The sequence below is a fragment of the Coregonus clupeaformis genome, unplaced genomic scaffold, assembly GCF_020615455.1.
Source record: "Coregonus clupeaformis isolate EN_2021a unplaced genomic scaffold, ASM2061545v1 scaf0100, whole genome shotgun sequence".
Classification (NCBI taxonomy): domain Eukaryota; kingdom Metazoa; phylum Chordata; class Actinopteri; order Salmoniformes; family Salmonidae; genus Coregonus; species Coregonus clupeaformis.
Genome location: NW_025533555.1, coordinates 372,567 through 397,087, shown reverse-complemented (window position 1 = coordinate 397,087; position 24,521 = coordinate 372,567). Strand labels below are relative to the sequence as shown.

Sequence of the window (24,521 nt, the reverse complement as noted above, 5' to 3'; positions counted from 1 at the left end):
AGAAGGTAAGAGATAAAAGTCATATTTGGCCCTGATATGGTGCATAGTACATTCCATGCCTACATACACACAGTAAGCACATACCCACAAACACACGTACAGTTGCGGTCAAATATTTTGGCACCCTTGCACAATTCACAATTTCTTCTAAAATAAGTTGAAATTTTAAAATAAAAAAAACTGAAATTGCGATTTTTCTCTTCCCCCCCAAAAAATGGCCTGGACTAAATTATTAAAAATGTAAATTAATTTTGTTGGAGGCGAGTGATTCTCGTTTTTGTGTAATCTATCTCACCTGTGGTAAGTTGCAGGTGCCTACAGCATTCAGCCAGTTTTGAAAAGAGAAATCAGAACATTATGCTCCATTGCACTCCATTCTAAAGTGCAATGGTGCCAATATATTTAACCGCAACTGTATATAAACACACATATAAAACCCCACTGACTTGTGCTTCCTCAGAGAGAGACCCATGTGCTGCCTCATCTGCTGCAGGCCGTGGTAGTCTGTGTAGATGAGGTCAAAGGGCAGAGGTCCTGTCAGGGGGCAGCTTCCTCTTCCAGGGGGTACCCCAAGAAACCTGCACACACACGGCACACACAGAAGCACGGCTTAGATACAGCAAACACATCACAACACAACTTCATCACTGTACATACTGTATATCCACTGTCAATATGAGAGGAATGTATATTAATAATCGACACTGAGAATACCAACAGACTTCGAAAATAAATACTACACATTGTCCAGTTCCCTATAATGTAAGTAAGACTGTATATCCACACAATTAAGGGAACAAGACACATTCTAGAAATTACAGTAAAAAGCAGCTGAAATACTCTTGCTGTAAAAAGCAGCTGAAATACTATGTTGCTGTAAAAAGCAGCTGAAATACTATGTTGCTGTAGAAATCTGTCATGCCTAAAGTAAATCAATGGCCTCTTAAGGGGGGTAATTCTAATGCTCTGAAATGGCCTGGAAGTTTCCATAAATGTTGTGTGCCATCTCCCAAGTGGTGTGCGTGTGTGAGAGAGATGAGGAGCCCCAGCCATCAGAGCTCCCAGCTCTAGTCTATTCTCATCAACTAGATTTGTCTGGTGTAAGGGGAGTGATACCAGAAGTCTGATAGGTGGAGGTGCAGAAATGGGTCAGAGAATGTTCCTAATTCAGCCATTGCTTTGCCACTCGCTCTATGTGCAATTAGGGAAATGAAATAAAAGGTGTGTGTGTTGCCATGAGCAATAAAACAAGCAATGCATCTCAGCTCACCTCAAGAGGCCTAAGCTTTTTAGACTTTCCATGTTAAAAACTGTATTGTCCTGGAAGCAATCATTTGCTTGCCAAAATGCAAACATAAACACATTTGAGTCTATTTCCCTTTGTAAAACCTTCTCTACACCTGCCACCTTGCTCTGAAAACCACCTGCAGTCTTTGTAAAATGGCTAAAAAAAATTATAAACAGAGGGTGGACCCTGCCTGTTATTCACATATTCTGATGTCTGTCATCACAATATTACCTGACTCTCTCATATGAGTGACTCACTCTCAATAACCATTGATGTTGTTGATTATTAAGCCATATCAGTGACCCACTATCACCTCAGAGAGATAACAGATAGGCAGGCGGTATGTACAGGGATATCTAAACACTTGATTTACCATATCATTGCTGTCCGTAATGCATGGCTGAGTAGGGAGAGGCTTCAAAATGACACCCTGTGGAAGAGGTAGTGAGGCATTGGAATGAGAATGACAGCTATCTGCCTCCTATCCAGGCTTTTATCTCGCTGGCTGTCAGAAATGCACCCAGTTCTGCAGCGAACACTTACGCTAATGACCGTAACAACAAGAATTGTAGTCCAGGAAATTGGCCACTCGTTACAATCCTTTCCAGAAATAGCTGGGGAAAAACAATAATGACAGAGTCTTCGTCTTCTCTGACTGACTGTGAAACAGTCTAAGTTTTGCTATTCAGCTAAGGAGCTTCAAATCAAGCCCCACATTTACTGACATTAGTGCAGGATACAAGTTAAACATGTAAAGTGAGGTCTTGATTAATTCCTCCGGATTCCACTTTACAGAGTGGCTAGGTTTCTAATGTTGGAGTGTTCTTCATATGCAGTGAGATTGCGCTAGTCAGCAGCCAAAGTAATTGCTTCCCTTTGCTAGAGCCGAAGTTTCAGGAGGCTGTCAGAGACACAAAATGGCCCCTGCAATCAAACAGTTTTCAGCTGAATTATGTCTGCCTCTAAATTATAGGATTTTCTGTGATTGCGCAGCAGACAGGAATATTGTCAACACTTTGCCTTTTTAAAGGGAGATGGACAGCCTCTGTGAGAGAGGAAATGTAATTGCAGGGGGAGACAGGGAGAGCAGAGGTAAAAACAAGGGTAGCTAAAAGATGAGATGTTATCCACTTCAAAATTCAATGTAACTTATTTTTATACTATCAAACTAGTTGAGTTTGTTGAATAGTTGAATTTGACCTAGATCTGGTCCATGCATCACAACATTTTTGTCAATAATGTTCAGTCTGTACACAAAATCTTGTTGATAACATAGTAACCTGATTGCACAATTTCCAGGCTAAGTTGTATATATCTATGTAGATGAAGGATGACAATGTTTGTGTGACTCAACTGTGGTTGATTTAGATACTTTTGTGTGTGGTCTTCTGGATGTGTTCGTGCTCAGAGCTGTTCTAGCGGGGCTTTGCTATTAACAGCAGAAAGGCTTAGACAGCTACTGTATAAACAGTGTGAATAAACAGACACAAACAGTCGACACACACAGACATACATTTACATTTTTTACATTTTAGTCATTTAGCAGACGCTCTTATTCAGAGCGACTTACAGTTAGTGAGTGCATACATTTTCATACTGGCCCCCCGTGGGAAACGAACCCACAACCCTGGCGTTGCAAGCGCCATGCTCTACCAACTGAGCTACAGGGGACACACACCTGCAAATAAAAGCTATCGATCTTGCTTTTGTTCGCTCAACTTATTTAGTCAGAATTACAAACTGGTGGAAACAGGCGCGGTAGAATGTTCCCCTGCAGTAGATTTGATAATGAGCAGAGAGTCTGTCAGCCATCACTGCTTTAGACTAGAGCTTCATCAGTCAATTGTATAAAGGCTTACAAAAACAAAAAGGGCTCTTCTCTCAAGAGTGGTTTCAATTCTCTTTGCCTGCACCTCACTCTCAATAATAGATAGCACTGGTCAAGACACTTTTTTATTTTTTTTATTTCACCTTTATTTAACCAGGTAAGCCAGTTGAGAACAAGTTCTCATTTACAACTGCGACCTGGCCAAGATAAAGCAAAGCAGTGCGATAAAAACAACAACAACACAGAGTTACATATGGAATAAACAAAACATACAGTCAATAACACAATAGAACATCTATATACAGTGTGTGCAAATGTAGTAAGTTATGGAGGTAAGGCAATAAATAGGCCATAGTGCAAAATAATTACAATTTAGTATTAACACTGGAGTGATAGATGTGCAGAAGATGTTGTGCAAATAGAGATACTGCGGTGCAAATGAGCAAAATAAATAACAATATGGGGATGAGGTAGTTGGGTGGGCTAATTACAGATGGGCTGTGTACAGGTGCAGTGATCAGTAAGCTGCTCTGACAACTGATGCTTAAAGTTAGTGAGGGAGATAAGAGTCTCCAGCTTCAGAGATTTTTGCAGTTCATTCCAGTCATTGGCAGCAGAGAACTGGAAGGAATGGCGGCCAAAGGAGGTGTTGGCTTTGGGAATGACCATTGTATGGATGTATGCCTGTGTGTGCATCCAAACAGCACCGAAACACAAGCCCTGTATACTTCACCTGACTGAAATCAATCTGATTTCAGTGTGGGCCTGCATAGTAACCCACAGACCTACAGTATAATCATACCCTGTGTCTGCCATTCAAATAACTCAACTTTGCCAGTTTACATTTTTGTCTGGTAGTGTCATGTTTTACTATTGGAAATGAACACGTCAGGCTTAATTTCAAGCATGACTGCTCCTAAATGGGGTGATTTGCCCCCACTGTGTTCTACTGTGGCAAACGTTCACTCCCAAAATGTCATTGGCATGCCTCAACCTTCTGTGAGTGTGTGCGTGTAGAGGAATTTGCTCTGTATTTTATTAAGGACAGATATACTGTAGGAACGTCAGCATGGTCAATCTAATACACTTCCACAAGGGAAGTGAAGGAGCTGCGAGACATTCTCTGACCTTGAAAAGTTAGAGAAGTAATTGAACCTCACCATGGCTCGAGCAGTGGCATACCTACCTTCCCTGGGGGCAGCAGTAGATTGAACAATATACAGCTTTCTATTATGACATGTAGTGTTTCTGACAGCAACCCACCGTACTTCATACTGTGGCTTCACCTGTGTACAGTGCCTTGTGTCATGTAAAAATCTTCCCAGCGTGAAAAAGTTCCCAATCGTTCTGATTGTGTTCTGATTGTGACGTCATGTTGTAAAATTTCGTACAGCGTGAAAATGTTCACAGTTTAAGAATTACATGCGCGTCTCTTTATGTGGATGGCTGAGCTTGTTCGGATGTCTCTCTCACACACCCATGACACCTTACAGCAGTTCAGATAGGTGGTTCAGATACAGTGGGGGAAAACAGTATTTAGTCAGCCACCAATTGTGCAAGTTCTCCCACTTAAAAAGATGAGAGAGGCCTGTAATTTTCATCATAGGTAGACGTCAACTATGACAGACAAATTGAGAAAATGTTTTCCAGAAAATCACATTGTAGGATTTTTAAATGAATTTATTTGCAAATTATGGTGGAAAATGAGTATTTGGTCACCTACAAACAAGCAAGATTTCTGGCTCTCACAGACCTGTAACTTCTTCTTTAAGAGGCTCCTCTGTCCTCCACTCGTTACCTGTATTAATGGCACCTGTTTGAACTTGTTATCAGTATAAAAGACACCTGTCCACAACCTCAAACAGTCACACTCCAAACTCCACTATGGCCAAGACCAAAGAGCTGTCAAAGGACACCAGAAACAAAATTGTAGACCTGCACCAGGCTGGGAAGACTGAATCTGCAATAGGTAAGAAGCTTGGTTTGAAGAAATCAACTGTGGGTGCAATTATTAGGAAATGGAAGACATACAAGACCACTGATAATCTCCTTCGATCTGGGGCTCCACGCAAGATCTCACCCCGTGGGGTCAAAATGATCACAAGAACGGTGAGCAAAAATCCCAGAACCACACGGGGGGACCTAGTGAATGACCTGCAGAGAGCTGGGACCAAAGTAACAAAGCCTACCATCAGTAACACACTACGCCGCAGGGACTCAAATCCTGCAGTGCCAGACGTGTCCCCCTGCTTAAGCCAGTACATGTCCAGGCCCGTCTGAAGTTTGCTAGAGTGCATTTGGATGATCCAGAAGAGGATTGGGAGAATGTCATATGGTCAGATGAAACCAAAATATAACTTTTTGGTAAAAACTCAACTCGTCGTGTTTGGAGGACAAAGAATGCTGAGTTGCATCCAAAGAACACCATACCTACTGTGAAGCATGGGGGTGGAAACATCATGCTTTGGGGCTGTTTTTCTGCAAAGGGACCAGGACGGACTGATCCGTGTAAAGGAAAGAATGAATGGGGCCATGTATCGTGAGATTTTGAGTGAAAACCTCCTTCCATCAGCAAGGGCATTGAAGATGAAATGTGGCTGGGTCTTTCAGCATGACAATGATCCCAAACACACCGCCCGGGCAACGAAGGAGTGGCTTCGAAAGAAGCATTTCAAGGTCCTGGAGTGGCCTAGCCAGTCTCCAGATCTCAACCCCATAGAAAATCTTTGGAGGGAGTTGAAAGTCTGTGTTGCCCAGCGACAGCCCCAAAACATCACTGCTCTAGAGGAGATCTGCATGGAGGAATGGGCCAAAATACCAGCAACAGTGTGTGAAAACCTCGTGAAGACTTACAGAAAACGTTTGACCTGTGTCATTGCCAACAAAGGGTATATAACAAAGTATGGAGAAACTTTTGTTATTGACCAAATACTTATTTTCCACCATAATTTGCAAATAAATTCATTAAAAATCCTACACTGTGATTTTCTGGAATTTTTTTTCTCATTTTGTCTGTCATAGTTGACGTGTACCTATGATGAAAATTACAGGCCTCTCTCATCTTTTTAAGTCGGAGAACTTGCACAATTGGTGGCTGACTAAATACTTTTTCCCCCCACTGTATTAGGCCCGGAGGCCAAGTGAGGGGTGATAACTCATGAACTCTCACAGCATATGTTGTTTTCCCCTACATCTTGTAACCCATAGTAGGTCACGTATAATAAAAGTAATAATAAATTGAAAATAAAAAAACAATGAGTAACTGAGTCGATGTGCAGGGGTACGAGGTAATTGAGGTAGATATGTACATATAACTAGGAATAAGAGATAGCTAATAAACAGTAGCATCAGCATATGTGATGAGTCAAAAAAGTTCAATGCAGATAGTCCGGGTAGCAATTTGGTTAACTATTTAACTAACTATTTAGCGGTCTTATGGCTTGGGGGTAGAAGCTGATCAGGGTCCTGTTGGTTCCAGACTGCATCGGTACCGCTTGCAGTGCGGTAGCAGAGAGAACAGTCTATGACTTGGGTGGCTCGAGTCTTAGACAATTTTTAGGGCTTTCCACTGACACCGCCTGGTATAGAGGTCCTGGATGGCAGCTACCTTGGCCCCAGTGATGTACTGGCCTGTAAGCACTACCCTCTGTAGCGCCTTGTAGTTTGGGTGCCAAGAAGTTGCCATACCAAGCGGTGGTGCAGCCAGTCAAGATGCTCTCAATGGTGCAGCTGTATAACTTTTTGAGGATCTGAGGGCCCATGCCAAATCTTTTCAGCCTCCTGAGGGGGACGAGGCATTGCCGTGCCCTCGTCAAGACTGTGTTGGTGTGTGTGGACCATGATAGATCTTTAGCTACGTGGACACCGAGGAACTTGAAGCTCTCAACCTGCTCCACTACAAGCCCCGTTGATGTGAATGGGGGCGTACTCGGCCCTCCGTTTCCTATAGTCCACGACCAGCTCCTTTGTCTTGTTGACATTGAGGGAGAGGTTGTTGTCATGGCACCACACTGCCAAGTCTCTGACCTCCTCCCTATAGGCTGTCTCATCGTCATCGGTGATCAGGTCTAACACCGCTGTGTCGTCAAAAAACGTAATGATGGTGTTGGAGTTGTGCGCGGCCACGCAGTCGTGGGTGAACAGGGAGTACAGGAGGGGACTAAGCACGCATCCCTGAGTGGCCCCCGTGTTGAGGGTCAGCGTGGCGGATGTGTTATTGCCTACCCTCACCACCTGGGGAGGCCTGTCAGGAAGTCCAGGATCCAGTTGCAGAGGGAGGTGTTCAATCCCAGGGTCCTTAGTGATGAGCTTGGAGGGCACTATGGTGTTGAACGCTGAGCTGTAGTCAATTAACAGCCTTCTCACATTGGTGTTCCTCTTGTCCAGGTGGGAAAGGGCAGTGTGGAGTGCAATACAGATTGCGTCATCTGTGGAACCTTTGCGGCGGAATGCAAATTGGAGTAGGTCCAGGGTGTCTGGGATTATGGTGTTGATATGAGCCATGACCAGCCTTTCAAAGCATTTCATGGCTACAGATGTGAGTGCTACAGGGTCATGGTCATTTAGGTTACCTTGGCGTTCTTAGGCACAGGTATTGTGGTCTGCTTGAAACATGTAGGTATTACAGACTGGTTCAGGGAGTGGTTGAAAATGTCAGTGAAGACACTTGCTAGCTGGTCAGTGCATGCTCCGAGTACGCGTCCTGGTAATCCGTCTGTGAATGTTAACGGCCTTGTGAATGTTAACCTGTTTAAAGGTCTTACTCACATCGGCTACGCAGAGTGTGATCAAATCAAATTGTATTTGCCACATGCGCCGAATTCAACCTTACAGTGAAATGCTTACTTACAAGCCCTTAACCAACAATGCAGTTTTAAGAAAAATAAGTGTTAAGTAAAAAATAGATAAGTAAAAAATTAAAAATTAAATGATTTTAAGCAGGAATCAGGAGGATTGAGTTATGGTCAGATTAGCCAAATGGAGGGCGAGGGAGAGCTTTGTATGCGTTTCTGTGTGTGGAGTAAAGGTGATCTAGAGTTTTTATGCCTCTATTTGCACAGGTGACGTGCTGGTAGAAATTAGGTAAGAAGGATATCAGTTTTCCTGCGTTAAAATCACTGGCCACTAGGAGCGCCGCTTCTGGATGAGCATTTTCTTGTTTGCTTATAGCTCTATACAGCTCGTTAAGTGCGATATTAATGCCAGCATTGGTTTGTTGTGGTAAATAGACAGCTAAAAATATAGATAAACTATCTTGGTAAATAGTATGGTCTACAGCTTATCATGAGGTCTTCTTACTCAGGCGAGCAGAACCTTGAGACTTCCTTAATATTACAGATCGCGCACCAGCTGTTGTTAACAAAGAGACATGCACCTCCCCCTTGAGCTTACCCGACACTGCCGTTCTGTCCTGCCGATGCATAGAAAAACCAGCTAGATGTATATTATCCATGTCCTAGTTCAGCCACAACTCAGAGAAAGACAGTATATTACAGTTCTTCAGGTTCCGTTGATAGTATAGTCTCGAACGGAGCTCGTCCAGTTTGTTCTTCAGTGATTGTAGGATCGCCAATAGAATGGAGGTACTGTATGTTTTAGAACGTATAAAACAATTATTTAAGGGATAGATCAGATAAAAGGTGCGGTGTGATAATGTGAGAACAAATGTATAATAATGACAAAGTGCAGTATGTGACTCCATGAGGCAGTATTGCACACAAATGCACTAAATCTGCTGTTCAGGGCTTTAATTGGATATATGCAAATCCCTGCAAACTTGGAGAGGAGAACAGGGGGATTACATTTGCAGTTACGGAGCTGAAAATGAGCAGCAGTTGAATAAAAAGCAACACATGCAGGCACGTGCACACGAGTCTGACGCACACACTAGAGGAAAGATATCTGGGGCTGACAGTCCTGCTGGGAGTTCGGCAGGAGAGGGAGAGAGTAGGTGAAGAAGGTGGAGAGGGAGGGAGCGAGAAGGAGCGGAAGAAGAGAGGAGGGGAGGATGAACTGGCACCCCATGAGAAAAGCACCAGCCACATGCACCAGGCCATCTTGGTGTATCCCACTGAGTGGACTGGCCACCTGCACCGTGCTGCCAGAGAACCTTAGACTTCTGCTCAGCAACAGTATATCTAACAGAGAGGCGGGAGTCAGACGTTAAGGAGAATTGGCCGTGGCAGATGCCGTGCCAAATTCACAGGAAGGAGGCCGGGGTGGGGACATGGGGTGCAAAGGGCTCAGTGTGGAAGAAAATAAACGGGCAGAGAGAGGGTAGTGCCAGCGTGGAGACCTGCTTGCCAGAGCGGAGCCTGGCATACTAATGAGCCAGTTGAGAGAGTGGGGTATAAGAGACTCAGATGGTGCCTTTGTCAATAACAAAAGCACAGCTTCCTCTTAAGGTGGAAAACCCACTTGTTATGCTATTTCCGCACTTTTATTCACTGATTGCTTATTGTTAGTGTTGAATATCGACCGCCCACTTTTTGGCTCTGTGCAGTCAGTCCTGTGAGTCAAAACCTCAATCTGGAGAAGATTGAGTGGAGCTAGCAGATTCCACTGCAGCTCTGTGGATGTGTAGGCTACTGGATCAATTAACTGTGTTTGGGCTCTCCTGCTCCATGTCTACTGCAGTATATATACAGTATATAATATAACGGGTGTTCATATTTGGTCCTATTTTTCAAAATATAGGGTGTGTCCAATTAAATGTCACAATGTTTAAGTGAAACAAATCACAGAGCAATTTTACAATGTACAATACAGCATATGGTAGAGGAATCTGGCAGCGATTGCAATATCTTGCATCCATATGTTGTTTACTGTAGCGATACAAACTGACTGAAAACTGACATGCAACACTGTCAGAAACGCGCCATATAGTTCTTTGGTCTCAATCTCATTTAGGCATCACGCTACAACTCTTGGATGAAGTTGAATCCCTCTCACTGCAGCTAAATCATGTCACATGATTCTATCATATTATCTTGCCGTGACCCAAATGCTTTGATCACTGCAAGCGATAAAAATCTGCTCTCAACTCTGATTCTGCTGCGCACTGCAACATATTGTAAACACACAGCAGTCTATTTTTAACAGCGCTGCTTTAGTTTGGCTTCTCAAAGCAGAGAAACAAAAGCACATCATTGGAAAGGCTGGAGGGTGAGAGAGTGCTGTAGCACTTGCAGGCACACACACAGCAGCCCCCATTCTGGAAGCCTAATAAGCCTCAAAGGGTGATTTGATAGGGGTAAAACGAAAGGGAGAGTTATGTTTCTTAGTGCCTCCTTCCCAGACACATAGTAGCTATGCTCTTATTGATGCTAGGAGAGGGGATGTTGTGGCCACAATCTCTGATTCCAGATCAGTTTGAACCCACTCGTCATTTATTGCACGGCTCTATCATGCTTCTGATTGGACTAGTGCTAAGGGTTCAAATTATGTATGTTCCTCATATTGTGGAATCACCCCCTCCCTCCCCCTCTCTCTGGTCTCGGAGGGTGGAGGACAGTCTGTGTGGGTGGAGACTGACAGACAGGGCTGCTGTAGCAGGGGGGTTCTCGGTATTCTCCTGGCCCTATCGTCACTACAGAGCCAGCCAGCCAGCTCTGTCAGGCTGTTATCACCTCCCTCTCTCCTCTCCACTCTCCCTCTCTCCTCCTCAGGTGTTGATAAGCCATGCTCTGGTGCTGGCTAATTACTCACGTCGCACTGGGAGGAACAGGGGGGAGATCCCCTAGAGGAAGTGACAGCTGTCTGCACTGCTCGGCTAACCGCCGCCAGGCACCTTTTAGCACATAACATGTGATGCTGTTCCAGACAAATATGATGTCACAACCACTGAGGCTCCCCCTTCAATTAACCTCACCCCCCTTGACAGAGAATGTAGCCTTATCACTTCCTCCCATCCCCACTCTCAGCCTAGTGACTCATCTGCCTGTCACGGCAACACAGCAGAGGAAGAGGGTAACCAATAATGGGATGTTTACATTTTTTACATTTTAGTCATTTAGCAGACGCTCTTATCCAGAGTTCATACATTTTCATACTTTTTTTTCGTACTGCAAAATAGAAAAACACACTGCACCATCCCCCACTGCTACCACAACTTGACCAACCGAACAGAAAAGCGGGCTACCATTAATCATGAAAGTTTACAGATGAAACAGTCCTTGGAGACTGGGTGAATATTAGTCTTTTAAAGCTTTTTTTCTGTGCGAAGGAGGACTTAATGAATCTGGCTGCATGCAGAGGAGCTTCCTCCTCTCTGTCCAGAAACATCACTGAAAATATAAGAAAGCAGCTTAGTTAAGCATCTGCAGGCGATGGGAGCCAGAAGCTTATACCGAGAAAAAAGACTCCGGCTAAAGTAGCGAGTGGAACGGAGATGTCTGAATAAAAAAAAGAGAGCCAGAGGACTAGTCCATAGAGCTGGCAGGGGGAACAGAAGTGACAAATTAGAAACAATTACAACGACAAGCCAACTGCTTGGTTTCATCCAAACCACCAGGTACTGTCACTACTACTAATCTACATCTATCTTAGATTAGTAGTAGCTACAGTACCTGGTGGTTTGGATGAAACCAAGCAACCCATGGTCTGCAAAACAACAATATCAACCATCGTCCTCTCATAACAGACCATGGGATATTAGGATGACACGTTTCCCAGGCTGAGTGGGGGAGATAGGAGGATGAAATCTAAATAGATACAACCCTGGGGGAATCTGTGGGAGCGCAACCCACATAACGATTTGTCAACTTAATAGTGAGTCGGAGTGGGAGTGTGAGAGAGGGAGGTAGAGATGGAGAGAAATGTCCTATTTTCCTATTCATTAATGGTACTGGAAAGGGATTTATTGGACATTCAGCATCTCTTTTACTGGCCAATTTGAGAAGATAGGATCATAAGAAAATAGTGGGAAATGTACTGCGTCTCTTTAATGTACTGCGTCTCTTTTCTCTCTGTGAGAAAAAGGGGGAAATGGTCTGTCTGATAAATCCAATAGGCTCCAATTTCAACCTTCCATTATATTTGCTCTAAGGCTGCACATTCCATTTCCTGACAAATAGAGAGCTGCATGGGCCTTATAGTAGGCCATCACATTCACATATCCCAAATATACCAATAAACAAACAAACACACTAGAACACATGCACACTCAAACATGCACACACACTAGAACAAAGAGCATTTGAACCTTTGGAAACAGAGCCAACCTTGGCTTTAGCACAGCACCAATTCATTCCTGATTGACAATTACTGTCAGAGTCTCATGCGGTTTCATCAACATTCACAAGACACATTCCCTGTGGTGACTGAATGCAGTAATTCAATATTCCATGACACCAGTTAGTGAGGTAAATAATAGCGTGGGCAGTAGAGGCAGAAGCCCATCCGCTCTCACTGATCTCTAGTCTACTCTTATCAAATACGCTTTTCTTCACAAGCTGCAATTTGAGATCACAGGGTAGCTCTAAGTCATCAGTGCAGCTCTAACTCTGACGCTCCCCCACAGTGAGGAATATGTGTTCAATAACAGAAGCAACATCATATGCTGCTGCCTGTCCAATTTCTTTCAGCCTCATGTCTGCACTGGCAGGAATCGACAATATCCGATATCACCAGTCGACTTAAACACTGCAATTTTGACCAGGCCACGTGAAGCTGGGAAAGGTAGGAGAGAGAATGGTAGAGGCAGGGACTGAGTCCTCCAAGACCTTTATGGCATTTACTCCCAGATTGATCCATCTGCTCTCTTAACTCCAGCAGTCACACCTGGCCGGTTTGAAAATCAATAGCGTTATCTTTTCAGATGGATAAATAAAGCCTTGGTTAGACCGGATGCTGCTCTGTGGCCCAGCCAGACACTGCTATCAGTATGGGGTCAGTGAGCTGGAAGAGGAACACATAACTGTTGTTTGTCTGTCTGGGGTCCGTGAGCTGGTAGAGGAACACATAAACACTGTCTGTCTGTCTGTCTGTCTGTCTGTCTGGCTGGAACTCCAGTCCATAGGGAGACAGGTGTTATGATTTAACTGGATAAGAACCCAAATGCAGACCAGTACACCAAGCCAGAGAAGTTTTAACAGGTTTATTTACAATGTTCAAAGTCCAGGTTTCCCAATATAGGGGAAGAGCAAGTCCAGGTTACCGGGAGGGTAACAGATCCAGATCAGGGCAGGTGTGGTACCGTAATGTCCTAGTGTCCGTGGTGAGTCCAAAAGAGAGGTCCGGTAATGGAGAGCAGGATGGTGGTGGCAGGAGTGAAGCGGAGGCAGGAGTCAGGTTCCAAATATATGGTCGTCTTGACTATGATCTGACGATGAGTGGTAAGTTAGACCGGGTCTTAAAGGCTGAGGTGATTATGGTGAATGAGCTGCAGCTGGAACCCTGACTCCCGCACACCAGACTTCACTCCTGCAATCAAGGACAGACAGAGGGGAGGGAGAGAGCAGAGAGAGAGCTACCTAGCAGCAGTAGGCCTAACAGTACCCCCCCCTCTACGGACGCCACCTGGCGGCCGACGGGGTTTATCGGGATGTAACCTATGAAACTCTCGGACCAGAGCAGGATCCACAATGAAGCTCCTGGGCACCCAGGAACGTTCCTCAGGACCATAACCCTCCCAATCCACCAGGTACTGGAAACCACGACCCCGGCGGCGAACATCCAGAAGTCGCCGGACAGTGTAGACCGGACCCCCACCCACGATCCTGGGCGGAGGAGGGGGACGAGAGGGCGGGCACAGAGGGCTAACCGACACAGGCTTAATCTGGGAAACATGAAAGGTGGAATGAACCCGTAGGGAGGCAGGAAGCTGTAGCTTAACCGCGCAGGGGTTAACAATAGACAGTATCTTGAACGGTCCTATAAAACGAGGCGCCATCTTCTTAGACTCCACCTTCAATGGAAGGTCCCGTGACTTCAGCCATACCTCTTGACCAGGAGAGTAACCGGGAGCCTGGGACCGGTGACGGTTGGCTTGCCTCTGCATGTACGCCGAAGCTCGGGACAGAGCTACCCTGGCCTTCCTCCAGACCTTGAAGCAGCGGCGCATGTGGGACTGCACCGAGGTACCGCCAGTTCCCTCTCTTGAGAAGGGAACAGGGGAGGTTGATAACCCAGAGCACACAGAAAAGGAGACAAACCAGAGGAAGCGTTAGTCAAGGTGTTATGAGCATATTCCACCCAGGGGAGCATGGAGCTCCATGACCCAGGGTTAGACCCTGTGACACAGCGAAGAGCGGTCTCCATCTCCTGGTTCGCTCTCTCGGCTTGCCCGTTGGTCTGGGGGTGATATCCAGAGGACAGGCTGGATGTAATGCCCAAAGCTTTACAGAAAGCTTTCCACACCTGGGAGACAAACTGGGGACCCCTGTCAGAGACAATATCCGTGGGTAGACCATGAGAGCGGAACACATGTTCAACCAAAATATCAGCCGTCTCTCTGGCAGTGGGCAGTTTAGGTAGGGCCAAAAAAATGAGCGAACTTAGAAAACGATCAATCACCGTAAGAATTACAGTCTTTCCAGACGAGGGGGAAGTCCAGTGACAAAATCCATAGCGATATGCGACCAGGGCCGGCTGGGTATAGGTAGAGGTCGTAGATGACCAGCGCTGGCCTGGGTGGAGTTCTTACTTCGTGCACATACCGTACAAGCAGCAATGAAGGCTCGAGTGTCCGCCTCCATCGTGGCCCACCAGAACTTCCGTCGCACAAAGTCAAGGGTCCGCGAAACTCCAGGGTGACAGGTAAGGGGAGACGAGTGAGCCCACTGAAGTACCTGGGAGCGAGCAGACTCAGGGACAAACATCCGGTTAGGAGGACCCCTCCCAGGGTCAGCTTGATGATGTTGAGCCTGTCTAACAATCCCCTCGATGTCACATGTGACGACCGCAATACTGCAGGTAGGAGGCAAAATGGGTTCAGGGTTACTACCAGTATCAACAGCCGAATGAACACGAGACAGGGCGTCAGGCTTGACGTTGCGTGACCCAGGACGGTAAGACAGAGAAAAATTGAATCTCCCAAAAAATAGTGCCCACCTGGCTTGACGGGGGTTGAGCTGCTTCGCTGACTGGAGGTAAGCCAGATTCTTATGATCCGTCCAAACGATGAAGGGTTGTTCCGCCCCCTCCAACCAATGTCGCCACTCCTCGAGAGCCAGCTTAACGGCGAGCAGTTCGCGATTGCCAACATCATAATTCCTCTCTGCCTGAGAAAGTTTCCTTGAGAGAAAAGCACAGGGATGCAGTTTGTTATCTTCAGAAGAACGCTGTGACAACACCGCACCTACCCCAGTGTCGGATGCATCCACCTCCACGACAAACTGGCGGTCGGGGTCCGGCTGCATCAGAATGGGAGCCGAGGCGAAGCGATGTTTCCAGTTCTTCGAACGCTGATTCGGCCCCTTCATTCCAAGCGAACGGTCGTGAGATGGAGGTGAGAGCGGTGAGTGGCGCCGCAATGCGGCTGTAGTCCTTGATGAACCTCCTATAGAAGTTCGCAAACCCCAGAAATCGTTGAAGTTGTTTGCGGGTAGAGGGGGCTGGCCAGTCCGTGACAGCAGAGATCTTAGCTGGGTCCATCCGCAACTCCCCCTGAGCGATGATGTAACCCAAAAAAGAGGTCTCAGACACATGAAATTCACATTTCTCCATCTTCACAAACAGTTTGTTCTCCAACAACCTTTGCAACACCTGGCGCACATGCAGTTCATGTTCCTGGGAGGACTCTGAGAAAATCAAGATATCATCCAGATAGACAAAAACAAACCGATTCAACATGTCCCGAAGGACATCATTGACTAGTGCCTGAAAAACAGCAGGGGCATTAGACAACCCAAAAGGCATAACCAGATACTCAAAATGTCCCAAGGGTGTGTTGAAGGCAGTCTTCCATTCATCACCTTTACGAATGCGCACCAGGTGATACGCATTTCGTAGATCCAGTTTCGTAAAGATGGTAGCACCATGAAGGAGGGGAAAAGCAGAATTAATCAAAGGCAGAGAATACTTGTTCTTAATGGTGATGTTGTTAAGTCCACGGTAATCAATACAGGGTCTGAGGGTCTTATCCTTCTTAGCAACAAAAAAAGAATCCCGCTCCTACAGGTGACGAGGAAGGACGCATAATACCTGCCGCCAAGGAGTCCCGAATGTAGTTCTCCATAGCCTCCGTCTCCGGCCGGGAGAGATTGTACAGGCGACTGCTGGGGAGCGGGGCTCCTGGCTGGAGGTCAATGGCGCAGTCGTAAGGCCGGTGAGGAGGAAGAGAAGTAGCTCTGTGTTTGCAGAAAACGGATGCCAGGTCATGATACACGTCAGGAACATTAGAAAGATCCATGGACTCCAGTGGAGGTCGAGGCACAGTACTGGCAGGAGTCAGAGCAGAACACAAACAATTCACATGACAAAATGTGCTCCATGAAACAATTCTACCTGTCACCCAATCAATGTGTGGATTGTGTCTTATGAGCCAGGGGATACCAAGGACCAGAGGGGTCTGTGGGCAGTCGATAATATGGAATTGAATGTTCTCCTGATGATTTCCCGACACTCTAAGACAAACAGGAACAGTCTGATGGGTAATATGGGTCAACAATTGTCCATTCAGACCCTTAGCCTGCAGCGGACAGTCCATAGGAACAGTCTCCAAATCCATTTGTTGAGCCCACTCTCTATCCAAAAAGCTTTCGTCTGCACCAGAGTCAATCAGCGCACTAACAGAGAGATTCTGGAACTGCCACTGGAGGGATGCCTGGAGCAGAATGCGGGGAGAAGAGGAAGAATCCGCTGCTCGGCTCACCAAAACTTCTCCCATTAATGATGAGCCGGCCCTTTTCCCGGACGAACTGGGCAGGAAGGAACGAAATGACCAGCTTCTCCACAATACAGGCAGACCCGAGCCTGAATGCGACGTGCACGCTCCTCTGAGGACAACCGTGCACGACCCACCTCCATGGCTTCGGGTTCAGTGCTCCTCGTATCGACTCGGGAAGACACGGCTTTCTCCGTAGGGAAGATGCGGGGAGGAGTTTGTTGATGACAGACAGGTTGCTTGGAACTAACACTCCTCTCCCGGCGGCGCTCCCGAATCCGATTATCCAACCTGATGGTGAGTGAAATAAGATTATCCAGCGTAGGCGATTCATCATATGACACCAATTCATCTTTTAAAGTCTCAGACAAAGCATTGATGAACACTCCTTGTAATGCCTCGTCATTCCAACCACTCACTGCTGCTAAAGTCCGAAACTCCACTGCCATCTCCGCCACACTGCGAGCCCCCTGCCGAAGAGAAAACAACCGTTTCGCAGCCTCCTTGCCTCGTACGGGGTGGTCAAAAACCTTCCTCATCTCAGTGGTGAAGGCAACGTAAGCGTTGCAAATGTCCGACTGACTCTCCCAGACCGCGGATCCCCAGGCACGAGCGGAACCGCTAGTAGAGTTGATAAGGTAGGCAATACGGGCTCTTTCTGAGGCGTAGGTGAGGGGCTGTTGTTCAAACACTAACGAGCATTGAGTCAAAAAATCGCCACAGGTTCCCATGTTCCCGTCATAGCGCTCTGGAGCAGGAACAAAAGGCTCTCTGATCTGGGCTGAAGGGGTAGTAAGGGCAGACACTTGATTGGTGAGTAATTGAACCTGATTAATCAGCACCTGACTGTCCTCAGCAATCGTCTTAAACAGGGTATCATGTTGGCCAAGTAAAATGCCCTGATTGGCTATGGCAGTCCAAATTTGAGTGCACTCTGGGGTGGTATCCGAGCTACTGTCTGCTGGGTTCATGATGGTCAGATCATACTGTTATGATTTAACTGGATAAGAACCCAAATGCAGACCAGTACACCAAGCCAGAGAAGTTTTAACAGGTTTATTTACAATGTTCAAAGTCCAGGTTTCCCAATATAGGGGAAGAGCAAGTCCAGGTTACCGGGAGGGTAACAGATCCAGATCAGGGCAGGTGTGGTACCGTAATGTCCTAGTGTCCGTGGTGAGTCCAAAAGAGAGGTCCGGTAATGGAGAGCAGGATGGTGGTGGCAGGAGTGAAGCGGAGGCAGGAGTCAGGTTCCAAATATATGGTCGTCTTGACTATGATCTGACGATGAGTGGTAAGTTAGACCGGGTCTTAAAGGCTGAGGTGATTATGGTGAATGAGCTGCAGCTGGAACCCTGACTCCCGCACACCAGACTTCACTCCTGCAATCAAGGACAGACAGAGGGGAGGGAGAGAGCAGAGAGAGAGCTACCTAGCAGCAGTAGGCCTAACAACAGGAGGCTCCAAATGTGACCAAACACACTGTGTGGGAATGAACCCTGAGATGGGCTGCTTTATACATAGCTACACATCACCTAAGAAAGGTAAGACCGTTTAAATAGAGAGGTTTGAGTGTTTATAAGGTATGTATGATAAGAGTGCCAGAGAAATAAGCTTATTTGTTCAGTTGTCAAATGTGTGTGCAAAAACAGCTTTGACTCTCAATGAATATATGTCACAGGTCTAGAGCATGCATGGTGATGAGGGGATTAAGAATTGACATAACAGTTAGAATGGCCACAGCACGGTTCTCCCTGGAGCTGTCCATGGTGCTGAAAAAGCCCTCTCTCATGCATGACTTTATACACTCTGAGCCAGAGGAAGAAGTTCCGAATCACTAGGCTCAGTCTGACCACTGTGATAGGTCCCATCCTTACATAAAGATATAGACATAGATAGAATATGACATCGTGACTCACCCCTGCAGCTCCTTGAGCGAGACAGAGATCTTGAGGTTGTGTCCCAGGACGTGCAGGGCTGTGAGGATGTCGGCCCACTGGACCATCTCCCCCAGGGGACCTCCCTTCAGGACCTTGGGGCTGAACACGTCCCCTGCCTCCTCTGTCAGGAAGCCCACGTGCACCAGGATCTGAGAGAAAACCAGAGGGTTGAGGGGTTAGAACCATAGGATTGAATAGTTTCCAGTCTCATCCTGATGAGCTCCCAACTAATATGACTGATCCATGGTTCTTCTCCATAGCTATCTCTATTAGCTTCATTCATGTCTGTACATCTCATATCATCCCAAACCATTGGTATCCCAAACCATTGGTATCCCAAACCATTGGTATCCCAAACCATTGGTATCCCAAACCATTGGTATCCCAAACCATTGGAATCGAGATGAATGGAGATAATAGAGAGGAATTGCAACAAACTGAATATTTATGCTAAAAGGCAGGAAGAATAGTAATGCCATGACACATTCGTCCTCAAGCAAATCTCTGAATCTGGAATCTGAATAGTGATTGACCTACAGAAGATAATTAATATGCCTAATGGTACAAGACTGTTTTAATTGCTGATGGAAGAGGATGGGACTTCCAGCCTGTTAACTGTGTAATGAAATCAGACTGTGTGATTTCTCAACAGATGGCAGCCATTAATTCCTCCCCAATTACTTTTGCCTCACAGAACTTTCTTGTCTCACTTCTAAAGAGTAAAGTAGCTAACCACTCTGGGGTTCGTGCTCCAAACTAATTTTACCATTCTCACTAAAGGCGGAAGAAAAATAAGGACACAGTGAATGCAGCCAACACAGACCCATTGAATATTGCCGAATGCAGGGAAATTGCTAGAGGACAAGATGACTGCACAGTGCACACTCAATACAAAGAGGGAAATCGATGACAATCAATTGTGATTTATTGTTCTGCTTTTGTGAAGAGTGGATGCAACATACAGTGAGGGAAAAAAGTATTTGATCCCCTGCTGATTTTGTACGTTTTCCCACTGACAAAGATATGATCAGTCTATAATTTTAATGGTAGGTTTATTTGAACAGTGAGAGACAGAATAACAACAACAAAATGTTATAAATTGATTTACATTTTAATGAGGGAAATAAGTATTTGACCCCCTCTAAAAAACATGACTTAGTACTTGGAGGCAAAACCCTTCACAGAGATCAGACTTTTCTTGTAGTTGGCCACCAGGTTTGCACACATCTCAGGAGGGATTTTGTCCCACTCCTCTTTGCAGATCTTCTCCAAGTCATTAAGGTTTCGAGGCTGACGTTTGGCAACTCGAAACTTCAGCTCCCTCCACAGATTTTCTATGGGATTAACGTCTGGAGACTGGCTAGGCCACTCCACGACCTTAATGTGCTTCTTCTTGAGCCACTCCTTTGTTGCCTTGGCTGTGTGTTTTGGATCATTGTCATGCTGGAATACCCATCCATGACCCATTTTCAATGCCCTGGCTAAGGGAAGGAGGTTCTCACCCAAGATTTGACGGTACATGGCGCCATCCATCGTCCCTTTGATGCGGTGAAGTTGTCCTGTCCCCTTAGCAGAAAAACACCCCCAAAGCATAATGTTTCCACCTCCATGTTTGACAGTGGGGATGGTGTTCTTGGGGTCATAGGCAGCATTTCTCCTCCTCCAAACACGGCGAGTTGAGTTGATGCCAAAGAGCTCAATTTTGGTCTCATCTGACCACAACACTTTCACCCAGTTCTCCTCTGAATCATTCAGATGTTCATTGGCAAACTTCAGACGGGCATGTATATGTGCTTTCTTGAGCAGGGGGACCTTGCGGGCGCTGCAGAATTTCAGTCCTTCAGGGCGTAGTGTGTTACCAATTGTTTTCTTGGTGACTATGGTCCCAGCTGCCTTGAGATCATTGACAAGATCCTCCGTGTAGTTCTGGGCTGATTCCTCACCGTTCTCATGATCATTGCAACTCCACGAGGTGAGATCTTGCATGGAGCCCCAGGCCGAGGGATTTGACAGTTATTTTGTGTTTCTTCCATTTGCGAATAATCGCACCAACTGTTGTCACCTTCTCACCAAGCTGCTTGGCGATGGTCTTGTAGCCCATTCCAGCCTTGTGTAGGTCTACAATCTTGTCCCTGACATCCTTGGAGAACTCTTTGGTCTTGGCCATGGTGGAGAGTTTGGAATCTGATTGATTGATTGCTTCTGTGGACAGGTGTCTTTTATACAGGTAACATACTGAGATTAGGAGCACTCCCTTTAAAAGTGTGCTCCTAATCTCAGCTCGTTACCTGTATAAAAGACACCTGGGAGCCAGAAATCTTTCTGATTGAGAGGGGGTCAAATACTTATTTCCCTCATTAAAATGCAAATCAATTTATACAAAAATGTACATGTGTTTTTCTGGATCTTTTTGTTGTTATTCTGTCTCTCACTGTTCAAATAAACCTACCATTAAAATTATAGACTGATAATTTCTTTGTCTGTGGGCAAACGTACAAAATCAGCAGGGGATCAAATACTTTTTTCCCTCACTGTATGTCATCACAAATGCCTTGCCATGACCAGGCAAAGTACCTCAATAGGCCCCCTACATCTATGACGCCAGTGAATCCTCATGTCACTGCAGTGGCAGGGTACTCATGCCAACCACACAATACTTGTCATATCACCATAACTACATGAAATAACAGACACTGCAGTACTTCCTTTTCAAATGACTACAAAAGGAATTGGATGTTTTAAAAGTTTTGTGTCTACAGCAATTTTTCCTTTATGAAAGTACAGTTCAGTGCAGTGTAGAGAGAAAAATCAAGGTTGCAGACAGAGAGGGGAGGAGAGAGACAGGTGGGGTAGACGGCTGCTGTCTAGTTCCACTCCTCCATGAAGTCTCCCTTCAATCAGTCTATTTCCATCAGCTGATTATCGCTCCCTCATCTGCGTTTTCACAGCAGCACAGCCATTCCTCCCCGTCTGTTTTCTAAACACTGTTCTGTTCTGTCTGACAGCCGCTGCAGCCAAGCCCAGAGGGGCCAGTTAATGGACAGTAACCATTACTGTCAAACACACCATTAAAAAGAACAAAGATACTCTGCTTTTTGGAGGCTGATCAGCGAACAGGCTTGGGAAGGATGCTGTGTGTTGACAACGCTGGTGCTGGCTTATCCAAGCCAATTGTTCTCTAAAGAGAGACTGATGAAAAGAAGAATCCTATTTATATACATTCTGAAAGCATCTCTTGGCCAATGACCAAACTCTGTTGGCCTGCTTTCCGAAAGCAAGGCAATACAAAACAAACACCTATCAACCACTGCGTCTCATGTTCACTCAGGCGTTTGAAGTTATGAGCCTCTTTTTAACTAGAGAAGGATTAAAGGAGTGGGGTTCGCACAAAGAGAATGCTCGGAGTGGTAAACTCAAAGAATACTGCAGTCAATCTATACCTTTTCCAGCCTTGGTTTTGTGAATAATTCAAGTTTTTAACATTGCGAGCACAAGTACAGTGAAATGCCTTTCTTGCAAGCTCCAAATCCAACAGTGCAGTAATCAATATCAATGTAGCACTAAAATAACATAAGTTAGAACAGAAACCCATGAGAAATAAAAATAAGAAGAACATGAGAAAGTATGAAGCTATATACAAGGTCAGTTCCATATTTACAATGTGCAGGGATACTGGGGTGATACAGGTAGATATGTATAGGGATAAGGTGACTAGGCATCAGGATATATGATAGACAGAGTAGCAGCAGCGTAAATTATGAATGTATGTGAGTGTGTGTGCATGTTGTGTGTGTGTGTTGGAGTGTGCGTGAGTGTGTAGAGTCCTGTGAGTGTGCATATGTGTCAGTCTTGATGTACCGCAATGGTGCAGCTGTATAACTTTTTGAGGACTAGAGGGCCCATGCCAAACCTTTTCAACCTCCTCCCTTCTCTCAGCACATATCCAAGCTGCAGGCTAAGGTTAAATCTAGACTTTGTTTCCTCTATCGTAATCGCTCCTGTTTCACTCCAGCTGTCAAACTAACCCTGATTCAGATGACCATGCTACCCATGATAGATTACGGAGATGTAATTTATAGATCGGCAGATAAGAGTAGTCTTGAGCGGCAAGATGTTCTTTACCATTCGGCCATCAGATTTGCCACCAATGCTCCTTATAGGACACATCACTGCACTCTATACTCCTCTGTAAACTGGCCATCTCTGTATACCCGGCACAAGACCCCACTGGTTGATGCTTATTTATAAAACCCTCTTAGGCCTCACTCCCCCCTATCTGAGATACCTACTGCAACCCTCATCCTCCACATACAAAACCCGTTCTGCCAGTCACATTCTGTTAAAGGTCCCCAAAGCACACACATCCCTGGGTCGCTCCTCTCTTCAGTTTGCTGCAGCTAGCGACTGGAACGAGCTGCAAAAAACAATCAAACGGGACAGTTTTATCTCCATCTCTACATTCAAAGACTCAATCATGGACACTCTTACTGACACTTGTGGCTGCTTCACGTGATGTATTGTTGTCTCTACCTTCTTGCCCTTTGTGCTGTTGTCTTTGCCTAACAATGTTTGTACCATGTTTGTGCTGCTACTATGTTGTGCTGCTGCAATGTTGTGTTGCTACGATGTTGTGTTGTCATGTTGTGTTGTCATGTTGTGTTGTTACCATGTTGTGTTGTTACCATGTTGTGTTGTCATGTTGTGTTGCTACCATGTTGTGTTGCTACCATGTTGTGTTGTCATGTTGTGTTGTCATGTTGTGTTGTTACCATGTTGTGTTGCTACCATGTTGTGTTGTCATGTGTTGCTGCCATGTTGTGTTGTTGTCTTAGGTCTCTCTTTATGTAATGTTGTGGTGTGTCTCTTGTCGTGATGTATGTTTTGTCCCTGCAGGAGGCCTTTTGGCTCTTGGTAGTTCATCATTGTAAATAAGACTTTGTTCTTAATTGACTTGCCTGGTTAAATAAAGATTAAATAAAAATATATAAATAAAAGGGGGAAGAGGCAATGTCGTGCCTTCTTCACGACTGTGTGTGTGAATGGACCATTTTAAGTCCTTAGTGATTTGGACACCGAGGAACTTGAAGCTCTCGACCCGCTCCACTGCAGACCCGTCGATGTGTTGATCAGCTCCTTGGTCTTACTGTCGTTGAGGGAGAGATTGTTGCCCCGGCACCACACTGCCAAGTCCAGGATCCAGTTGCAGAGGGAGGTGTTCAGTCACAGGATCCTAAGCTTGGTGACGAGCTTGGAGTGGACAATGGTGTTGAGCGCTGAGCTGTAGTCAATGAACAGCATTCTCACATAGGTATTCCTCTTATCTAGGTGGGTGAGGGCAGTGTGGAGTGCAATTGAGATTGAGTCGTCTTTGGATCTGTTGGGGCGGTATGCAAATTGGGGTGGGTCTACAGCCTTTCAAAGCACTTCATGATTACAGATGTGAGTGCTACAGGGCGGTAGTAATTATGGCTTGAAGCCTTAGAGTTATTGGGAACAGGAGTGATGGTAGTGAATATGCCTGCCAGCTGATCTGCGCATGCTCTGAGAACGTGCCCTGGAATACCGTCTGGCCCCGCGGCCTTGAGAGTATTGACCTGATTAAAGACCTTACTCACATTGGCTTCAGAGAGCAAGATCACG

At 45.7% G+C, this 24,521-nt stretch overlaps 1 protein-coding gene across 3 annotated transcripts in view; it reads right to left on the bottom strand.

Annotated features, from left to right (window-relative positions):
- The window catches only part of LOC121551149 (alpha-1,6-mannosylglycoprotein 6-beta-N-acetylglucosaminyltransferase B-like), an 86,389-nt gene that overhangs the window by 27,384 nt on the left and 34,484 nt on the right, over window positions 1–24,521 (bottom strand). For all 3 annotated transcript variants that reach the window (XM_041863700.2, XM_045213334.1, XM_045213335.1), the window contains 2 exons: window positions 18,861–19,030; window positions 447–578 (listed from right to left, as the gene is read on the bottom strand). In XM_041863700.2, the coding sequence (XP_041719634.1) occupies window positions 447–578; window positions 18,861–19,030 (302 nt within the window). The remainder of the gene's footprint in view (window positions 1–446; window positions 579–18,860; window positions 19,031–24,521) is intronic.